Below are 9,556 nucleotides of genomic sequence, written 5' to 3'. Positions count from 1 at the left end.
CATCGAGTCCCATGCACCATCTGCCGAGGTCGTTGTGGTCGTCACTCCCCTCATTCATTACTATTCACATCACCCCCTAGATATGATATACTATAGGCCAGAATTCCACAAAGAAGAAAGAGAAAAACAAAAACACCAAAGAGCCCTGAACCTTGACGAAAACAAAAGCGAGCCAGCCAGATAGCTCGGGCGCAACCAGAGCCGCAAAGAGGATCCCACGCCTGTTCTTAAGAACCGAGGACAGAGAAAAAAAAAAAAAAACAACCCAAATCTGCGATATAACCTTGCCCCAGAATCTCGGCAATGCCTTGCAAACATCCCGCAAATAACACCACCCTGCCCCCCATATTTTGTGATCCTTCCAATGTTTTTCTCCTCGTTTTTCTCTCTCTTTTCGGCTGTTGTCGTTCATGGTATTGTTGTTTTTTTTTATGCCCCGTCCTAGATTTCCTGTCCGGATTGAGCAAGTGCCAGTCTGCAAATCCGTTGCACGCCATGCCGAGAAGGACTCCCTAGAAGAAGCATGTGCCATGCATGGCCTGCATGGCCATCGAGCGAGTCCTGTCCGAGAGTTCTCGCGGTGCTCCCGGCTGCTTCGCTCCATCCTCCTCGTTTCCACTTTCCATGTACCAGGATGACGCCACGCTGTAGACATCTAACCGAATGTGCTTAACTGTTGGCACAGTGCCCAAGTCCGCATGCGATATAGCACCTCGGCCAGCAAGAGACGCCATGAGGTGAAAAGAGATGCAGAACTCGTCACTTCTCTCCCACCTCGACGGAGCGCTGAAGCCCCGTTGGGCAGGAGGCTTCTGCTTTCCGAATCGTGCCGTGGACTTTCCTCCTAGACCGACCGAAATACCAAAAAAAAAAAAAAAAAAAAAAAAAAAAAAAAAAAAACTGGCAATAACAACTCCGTCCAAACACTTCCTAAATAGCCAGTTCCTTGGCCACGTCAAAAGAAAACCGCAATTCGTGCCAAATAAATACCCTGGGGAATGTCTAACCGACTGCCTGTAAAACAGTAGCAGCCTTCATGCTCGGTTTCTTGTCTCCCCCCCCAATGGTTTACCCATACCCGAATCATCGACACCGACTGTACCTGCGCCATGTCTCAATGCAACCAGTTCCAAAGATCAAAAGCTTCCCCGAATTCAGTGAGCCGAGAGGCTCCTTTCGCTGCCTTATAATTGGCGAATAGGTCAGCCCCAAACGCTTGCCTGGGCCCCCAGCCCTGAGGATTGTCCCCAGACGCCATTTCCACGTCCCCAGCCGCCAGAAGCAGCCAGGGGTGTGGTGGAACGTTTTCCAGACACAGTTGTTGATGGGGTACCAGCAGGCCGAGTACCAATGGGTGCAACGGAAGCACCATTCTGGCCGGGCTTGGATCCAGGTGCGAGGTCGCGAGGTGAAGAGCCGCCCGTGGGGCTTGAAGTGGTCGTGCGGTTTTGAGCGCCCACGGCATTTTCGAAAGCTTTGTTGGTCGGAACAGGTCCAGCGCTTTGTGGGCTGCTGGTGCTCTGGGGTCGCGGACTGGGGGCACCAGGTGTAGCGTTACGCTCGCTTGCAGAGCCGGGAGTTGCAGCATCTGCGGCAGACGGAGCACGGCCGATAGCATCAAAGGCCAACGGGGACGGTCCGCGAAGGCTGGATGGACCACTCGGGCCTGGAACGCCAGTACGAATGTGACCTGATTCATCAACATAGCTATTCTTGTCAGCGAACGGACCTTCGCCGTACAAAGCGCTTCGCTGGCGAGCAATCAACTCGCGCGTCTCCTCTTCCGACATGTGCTTGTTGTTATGCTGAGGCACATCGGGCAAAACATCTACGGCCAAAAGGGGGCTGTTAGCTTTTGATCATTTCCTTTGCAAGTAAGTAGTCATGTCGACGTGGTCTGAAAATAAATCCGTACAGACAGCTTCCCCGGCAAACAAAAATAAATTTAGGCCACGGCAGGATGAATTAGATCGGAGAGAAATCTGGCTGTTGATAACGGCCACACTGTCCATGGCCTTGGACATTTGCTTTCTATTTGGGGGAATTTCTTGAATAACAGAAGATGCTATCATGTAGGGGGTGGCCTACTTCGTTGATACTGCTGCTCTGTGTGTAGATTGCGCAGCTCACGCTCTCGCTGAGCTGCCATCCTTCTCTTAGCCTGCATGACCTGCTCTGCCTCGTTGGAGGCCCGCGAAGGTTGGTGTCGCTGTGAAGCGTAATAGTTTTGCAAATTGTGACCCTGGGGCCCGTCAAAGTCGTTCATGGGGTGCGAACGGGGTCCGCTGCCATGAACAGGCCGGACATCTGCTAAACGTTGGGTTAGCAAATGGCATCTTGCAGTGCCCCCCTTCTCAGTTGGCAGCTTTACCAGGAAACATGGGTGCGCCACTGCGGAGTGATGCCTTTGGAGTGGGCTTGCGGCGGGCGCCCATGGCATAGCCCTTGCCGGACTTTTGAAGATTCTCGTAGGCGCGGTCGACCTCTGAAAAACGCGTCAGTAAACCACACTGTCCGTAGCGTTGATACGTATACCCCAGCAACCAGCGCAGGTTACTCCTTGAACATCATCGAGCACCATCTTTGAAATCTCGTGTAGGCAATAAAAAGTCGCCGGCATACATCTGGTAGGGTCGAGCTGGAACATACCATCGAATTGATACGAGAATGCATAGTCGTCCTGGGATTGCGGCCCGCTAGCACCTAACTATTCTGTAAGAAATTTTGGCCACATTATGTATTTTCGTATGGTTTGTTGCATACCGGCACGAGTGGGGGTGGTCGTCCCTTGGTGTTCCCAGTTATTCTGGCTCGGAGCAGGCCACTGCTGGTTGTCGTAGTAGGACATGGCTTTGCTATACAACCGATCGAGCTGAAGGGAGTTTCGAGGCCTCTCGGGACGGCGTGTTCTAAGGATACGCGTTGACCTGCGAAGAAAGCAAGAAGAAAGCTCCGTTAGTTATTAATCCTGGTTCTTGGCAACGCACTCTGCCTTTTTGTAGCAATGAAGTTGGATCAGGGTGGATCCATCACTGTCTCCAAGGGGGCACTGGCAAACACATCATTGCCCGTAGAACTGCCACTTTACAGGTGATTTCCAGTCAACGCAAGTAGCTGCAAACTTCATCTGGACACGGGTACAGTCAAAGAACGCTGGTGACGGTGGCTCGTAGATATCCAGTAAACGGGGGGCATGGGGGTTTTCCAGCACAATTCTCGTCGCATAGCAAAAAAAGAAAAAAAAAAGGCGTCGTAACGTACTGTTGGGGAAATGCGAGGTTGTTTTGAAATATCGGGCCAGGAAAGAAGATCGGGGTTGAACCCAGATGGCAGCGCAAATGATCAATGTCGGAGAAATTTCACGAAGGGAAAAAAAAAATCAGATAAAAAAAAAAAAAGAGGAAACGCCACTGCTGCGCGAAAAGATGCGAGCAAACACACGAGGGGTATATTGGCAAGGAGAGAGGAGATGGTAGCCCAGACAAGACTATCCCACACACAGATGGGAGGGTATTTTGAGTCGTCGCCGTGCAGCCTCGGAAGGGTGATGGAGGAGAGAGTCTTCAGGGTGAAGGATTAGGCCCAAAGAGAGAAATGGAGACGGAAGGTGGGCGATGCAAAAGCGCGGTTGTGTGTGGTGATGGGGGGGGGGGGGGGGGGAATTTCGGAGCAGGAAAGGAGAGAGTGCGCGGGAGTGGACGGGACGAAGAGCGTGTGGTTGTGGTGTGGTGTGGGCCAAGCCAGGTGCCTGTCAGCTGGCGGGCCCGTTGGATGAGAGAGCAAGGAGTGAGCCCTTCTAGTTCTTTGCACTGACAAACTGGGTCTGGGTTGGACTGGGTTGGTCGAGTTGACGAGGTTATGGAATAAAGGAAGGAAGGTACGACACGGGGACCGGAGACGGTTACGGACTGCAGGCAGCAGACAGCAGACAGCAGACAGCAATCTGGCTCCATCAACCCATTCTCATTCTCTTCACTTTGGAAGACGGCAATGCGTGGATTCTGGAGTAGGCATCACCGTTTCCCGGTTTAAATTGGCCATTCCCCACGCACCCACCACGGCTTTTGGCCCAAATCACAGTTCAAGTATGTACCTGGCAAGCTGGTACGACCCTTTCTGGTGGAAACAGAGCAGCACCGCACCACGCCGCACCGTACAGCTCTCGGTGCCATTGGTTATCCTGGTCATCCCGGTAGGCTTGGGTTGATGAATCGTTGATTTGTGCGCAGGGGCCGATTGGTGAAAATTAACGCACTGTACAGTTACCTTGGCCAGCAAACAATCTCAGCCGCAGTCCGTTGCTTGATCCAAGCACGATTTGTACATTGACGCGGCTAAGAAGCCGCCGTAAATCCAACGAAATACCAACAGTCGCCAGCTCTTTTTGCATCTCAATCCCAGGGGCTTAGTTGACGTCAAGGTCGAGGCATCCCTTCCGTCGCCACAGGCACAAGCGAGAAAACAGCCTTCGAGTCGCGCAGCTGTTATTATACTCATCGGGGCGATATTTCATCCACCGCTCAGTCTGCGCATTCAACTTAACTTGCCTTTGGATTATCAGCCGAAAAACCAGCTGGGAGATTCAACAGGATGTTCAGATCGTCTGGTCACCCCATTCCTCTGATAAATTGATTCGGTAGACTCGGACATTTCCAACGGTGCGTACTCGCAAACACACTGTGACTTTCCGTGGGAGCCTCCATGGTCGGATAGGCTGCCTGCATGTCTTGAGGTCAGGGAATCTGACACCTGCGGCTCAGTGGCCGTTGCCTAGGAATAGTAAAGCAAGAGAGATGGAGAACTATTCATCCTGCCGACTTATTGCTTTCCGAGGCCTTGTACTGAAGAAAGATGGACTTGGGGTAGGCTATGCAGGCCTACTGAAGAACCAATTTAATTGCCAGGCCGACATGCTAGCGCCGCTCAGTCCGCTCACGCGAACAGGCCTCTGGATGCGCCGCTTGATTTCGATGCTGGATGCCGGGCGGCTTGCGACGATGCAGAGAAGGGCCGTTCCTTTTTTCTTTTTCTCCCTAAAAGTCAATCACCTGCCCAGGTAGTCCTTGTTCCTCGGAATGAAAAGACGCCGTCCTGGGGCCGTCGACGCGGCGAACCTGATTGCTCGCTTCGTCGAGGGATACATGACAGGTTGGTAGTACTTTGTGCAATGGTCCTTGCCTTGCGCAACTGCCTGTCTAGACGTCATCAACAAGTCGTTCAGGGGTCGGCCGTTGCAGAAAGACTGTCCACTAACTGTAAGTTTTGATTACTACCCCAGCGCTGATGTGGCTTGCAAATTGTGGCAAGTCTGGTGCAGATTAAACCAAGCGGATAAAGTCGGATTCCGTTTTCTCCCGTCTCGCGCCATTTTTGGGTCACCAAAGTCGCTTATTATCCTGGCCCGAGGTTGAAGAATGATGAAGCTCGGTTCGCCAACGTACGGCTCCTTGAACACCGGTCACGCCAGTAAAAGAAAATGACAAGTCCAAGTTGGAATTCATCCATCATGTCAACCCCCTGACTACAGCCTCCTCCTTGCAATGCCAGTGCTGGTTCTGCAAACCCTTCCCGAATACGGACTATGGATCAGACAGTTGAACGATTGTGAGTCATGGAGCACTGGGACGGCAATACCGGACCAAGGACGGAGCAAAGGCGGCCTCTTTGCATGCAGTGGCAAACCATAGGACGACGTACGTACAATTCGGTGCTATACTTTGGGCGTTGATACCGCCGGGCCTCTTGCCCCAGGTGCCTTTGTCAATACTCGGTGCTCTTGTTGGCGACGCGCCAGCCAACTCAGTCACTCTGGGTCCAGGTTTCATTCATCGAAGCGCTCGGGACGGAGTACGGAGTACTCGGTAGTGGTATCATGGGGTTACAGCGTCATGTTGGCTTGCCCAGCACTGGTGGCACAAATCACGGTCTAGGCTCGATCTTCCTCGAGGCATCCATTCCGGGTAATGGGAGCTAATGCGAGGAAAAGCCCATGCCTGCCAAGCTGTCGGGCAACCCGAACCCGCATAAAGACCATAACGAGGGTTCTGTGGAGAAGGTGTAACAGCAAGTCCGGCGGGTAGTCATTTGCCTCTTCCTCATTGGGCTGGCTGCCCATTTGAGCAAGTATATTGGGCTGCATGACGGCCAGTTTGTCATTTCGGGACGGTCACTGCCCCCCTCGTTCTAACCTATCCGCCGCCAGCAACTTGGAGTGTGTGGCGGAACCAGGATGCTGCTCCTTGAAGGGGGTGGTCGGTCCACCTGACTATTCAACTTGTAACAACCACAGGCTCGGAATGCGTGATATTTTCTTTGTTGGCGGCGTTGCTCTCCCATGCCGCGTGGCAAAATGCAGCGATGGAGCTGGCATTTTTGCCATTCGGCCCAGCCAAGTCGCAAAGAGTCAGTCTGCCTGGCCGCCCCAGTGAGCTGTGAGAAGCAACAAACAACAAGTCGAGCAACAAGGCCGGGGAGGGGGGGAATCAAGCCGGTCCGAGGCATCCATCATCTGGCGTCGCCTCTTGTTGTATTTGTCCGCCATTTCCGCCATCCCGCCCTTTCAGCTGCCGCAACCTTCCCCCGGTGACAGTGCCGGTCGCAGACGCAGACACCGTCTTCCCCCCAGCGCGATGCTCGTCTCGTCTGTGGCGGCCTGTTCCATCTCGCGTTTCGGTTCTGTTCGGTTCGGTTCGGTTCGGTTCGGTTCGCTCCGCTCCGCTCCGCTCCTTTGCACGAGCGAGGCCAGGGTTCAGAACTCGGAGCATGAACGGCCACGGCCACGGCCACGTCTCCTTGCCAGGTCGAAGATGCTATGCTCTGCAAACGAGTCGAGTCGGCGCAACCGAGGGCGTAAGTATGCTCGCGCGGAAACCCGGCCTCGACGACTGGTGTCAAGTCGACGTTCCAGCACCTGCTGCATGCCTGCCTGCCTGCCTGCCTGTCTGTGTCTGCCTCGTCGCCACCAACGCCTGTTGTTGCACGCTGCAAGTTGCCATCCGCGACGCGAGGCACCACAGGCATCAGTGATCATCACAACCCGCCCACAACCCGCGCTCCTTCATCCCCGGCAGGTCTTGCCTCTGCACCCCCCACGAACATAACAACGTCTTTGTCCCGCTGAAGAATCTCTGCGCCTCGGACCAAGTCGCGCACCCGGCATTTGAACCGGGCAGCATGCGGCGTACCGCAAAGGGGCAAAGGGTCGAGCCAAGAAGGGTTCATTCACACTGGTAGACCACACTGGTAGACTAATCACAGAACAACACGTAGTGAGAATAAACTGAGCAAAATGAGCAAAATAATCGTCTTCCTGACTGTCTTCCAACAGCGCATCTTGGCCCGCCCCCCTCCCCCTAGTGCCATCCCCCTCGCGGCCTCGCTTCCTCACGACGCCATCCTTGCTAGTTGCGCTTGTTCGCATGTCCTGTCCGGCTCGCCCGGAACGGAGACGGCGTCTATAGCGTCGAGGTTATAATCGACGTGCTGCGCCCCGCAACACAAACACGCTCGACACGCTTCTCATCGCGATGCACGACTGCGAAATGAATACACCGAAATAAGCTCGTCAAAAGATACAGCCGGAAAACGCTAGACAAGACAAGACAAGACAAGACAAGACGACACGAGACGACACGAGACGACACAAGACGACACAAGACGACACCAGAAGAGACGAGAAAGAGACGAGATAAAAAAAAAAAAACAGCAAAAAATGAAAAACGAGAGAAAAGGACAAGAGGACGACAGAAAAAGCATAAAAATGCCCTCGGATTGTCCTCGGCCAAGTGACGCCTCGTCAGGCTCGGACTCGCATCCGGCCTCGCGCCCCGTCTCGCGCCCCGTCTCGCCCGTCTCGCGCGTTGCCCGCCTCGCCCGCCTCGCCCGCCTCGCCAGACCGCGCCTCACGCCGTCCTACGTCCTGGCCCACGTCGCCCTCTACCTGCTCGCCTGCCTGCTCCTGCAGACCAGTCCCCTCGCGACCGCCCTGCCGGGCTACACGGGCCCGCACGCCGTCGGCACCGTCGACCTCGAGCTGCCCCTCGCCCGGCCCGTCGTCACGTCGCCCGCCGTCCGCAAGCTCGACGCCTCGCCCGCCTTCCGCCTCGAGACGGTCCTCCTGTCGCTCTATTACCCCACCGCCCAGGGCCTCCGGTCCCCTCCCCGCCGCCGCCGCCACCACCACCACCACTACTGGGTCCCGCGGCCCGTCCACCTCACCGCGCGGGGCTTCGCCCGCTTCGCCGGCGTGGACAACCCCGTCGCCCGGTGCCTGTGCTGGCTGGCCGTCTGGCTGGGCGCGGGCTTCGTCACCATCCCCGCAGAGGTGGACGCCCCGCTGCTGCCGGAGCACGCGGGGCCCCTACCCGTCGTCGTCTTCTCCCACGGCATGGCCGGCTCGCGCACCCACTACTCCCACTACCTCGGCGAGCTGGCCAGCCGGGGCGTCGTCGCCGCGGCCGTCGAGCACCGCGACGGCAGCTCCCCCGCCACCGTCGTCCAGCGCGCCGCCGCCGCCGCCGCCGCCGCCTCGTCGTCGTCCGCCCGGCCCGTCGTGCACTTTGACCAGTCCGACCTGCTGCACCCCGACGGCTCCGCCGTCTCGCTCCCCCAGCTCAAGGCGCAGCAGCTCGCCTTCCGCGACGCCGAGCTGCTCCAGGCCCTGGCCGTCCTGCGCGCCCTCCACGCCGGCAACGGCTCCGCCCTCCACGCCGCCTCCTCCCGCGGCGAGGGCGCCCACCTGCCCTCCTTCCGCGGCAGGCTCGACCTCGCGGCCCTCGTGCTGGCCGGCCACTCGTACGGCGCCACCGGCGCGCTGCAGGCCCTCGCGCACCCGTCCGCGGCCCACGTCGCCGGCGCCATCGTCCTCGACCCGGGCAAGCAGTCGGGCCCGCTGCGCGACCAAGTCCGCGTGCCCCTCCTGGTCGTGCACTCGGACGCCTGGTCCCGCGCCGCCACCGACTTCTTCGGCCGCCCGCACTTTGACGCCGTGCGCGACCTGGCCGCCGGCGCGCTCGCCCGCACAAACGCCGCCTGGTTCCTCACCATTCTGGGCACCAGCCACCCCAGCGTGACGGACGCTCCGCTCCTGTACCCGCTGCTCATGCGCTGGGCTGCCGGCGCCAAGCTGGGCGCCAGGGAGGCCTTGACGCAGTACGTCGGCGTCTCGCTCGACTTTATCCACTTCATCAAGACGGGGCGCCGGGGGGACGGCATGCTCGGCCAAAACGTCACGCACGAGACGTACGACAAGTGGGTCAGCAAGGAGAGGCAGCAGTCGTATCCCGAGGACCTGGCCAGGCTGTGGCAGGTTCACGTCAGTCCCGCTCCTCGTGACCAGGGAAACCCGATGGAGTAGAAGAAAAGACAGCCGCAAGGTTGCCGCCAGCCCGGGAACAAGAAACAAAATCATAAAGATGAGAATGTAAAAATTTAAAAAAAAAAATGAGAAAACAAGAAGATAAAATATAAAAATATAAAAAGATGAGAAGATAAGAAGATAAAAATATAAAAATATAAAAAGATGAAAAGATGAAACGGTGAAAGAGAGAGGGGGGGA

At 56.5% G+C, this 9,556-nt stretch overlaps 2 protein-coding genes across 2 annotated transcripts; one reads left to right on the top strand and one right to left on the bottom strand.

Annotated features, from left to right (window-relative positions):
- Positions 1–1,202: 1,202 nt before the first annotated feature.
- UV8b_01830 (uncharacterized protein) lies at positions 1,203–2,848 on the bottom strand (the record flags this gene model as incomplete). The annotated part of the gene is made up of 5 exons (XM_043139328.1): positions 1,203–1,828; positions 2,089–2,310; positions 2,372–2,485; positions 2,650–2,703; positions 2,764–2,848. The coding sequence occupies 5 exons, from the start codon at positions 2,846–2,848 to the stop codon at positions 1,203–1,205; spliced, it is 1,101 nt and encodes a 366-aa protein (XP_042995262.1).
- A 4,911-nt stretch (positions 2,849–7,759) lies between these two features.
- On the top strand, positions 7,760–9,355 carry UV8b_01829 (uncharacterized protein; the record flags this gene model as incomplete). Its single annotated transcript, XM_043139327.1, has 1 exon — positions 7,760–9,355. One exon carries the CDS (start codon positions 7,760–7,762, stop codon positions 9,353–9,355), a length of 1,596 nt encoding a protein of 531 aa, XP_042995261.1.
- Between the last annotated feature and the right edge of the window lie 201 nt (positions 9,356–9,556).

This window comes from Ustilaginoidea virens, chromosome 2 (genome assembly GCF_000687475.1).
Source record: "Ustilaginoidea virens chromosome 2, complete sequence".
Lineage (NCBI taxonomy): Eukaryota > Fungi > Ascomycota > Sordariomycetes > Hypocreales > Clavicipitaceae > Ustilaginoidea > Ustilaginoidea virens.
The sequence above is the reverse complement of the archived record's forward strand: the minus strand, read 5'-3'. Positions and strand labels throughout refer to the sequence as shown.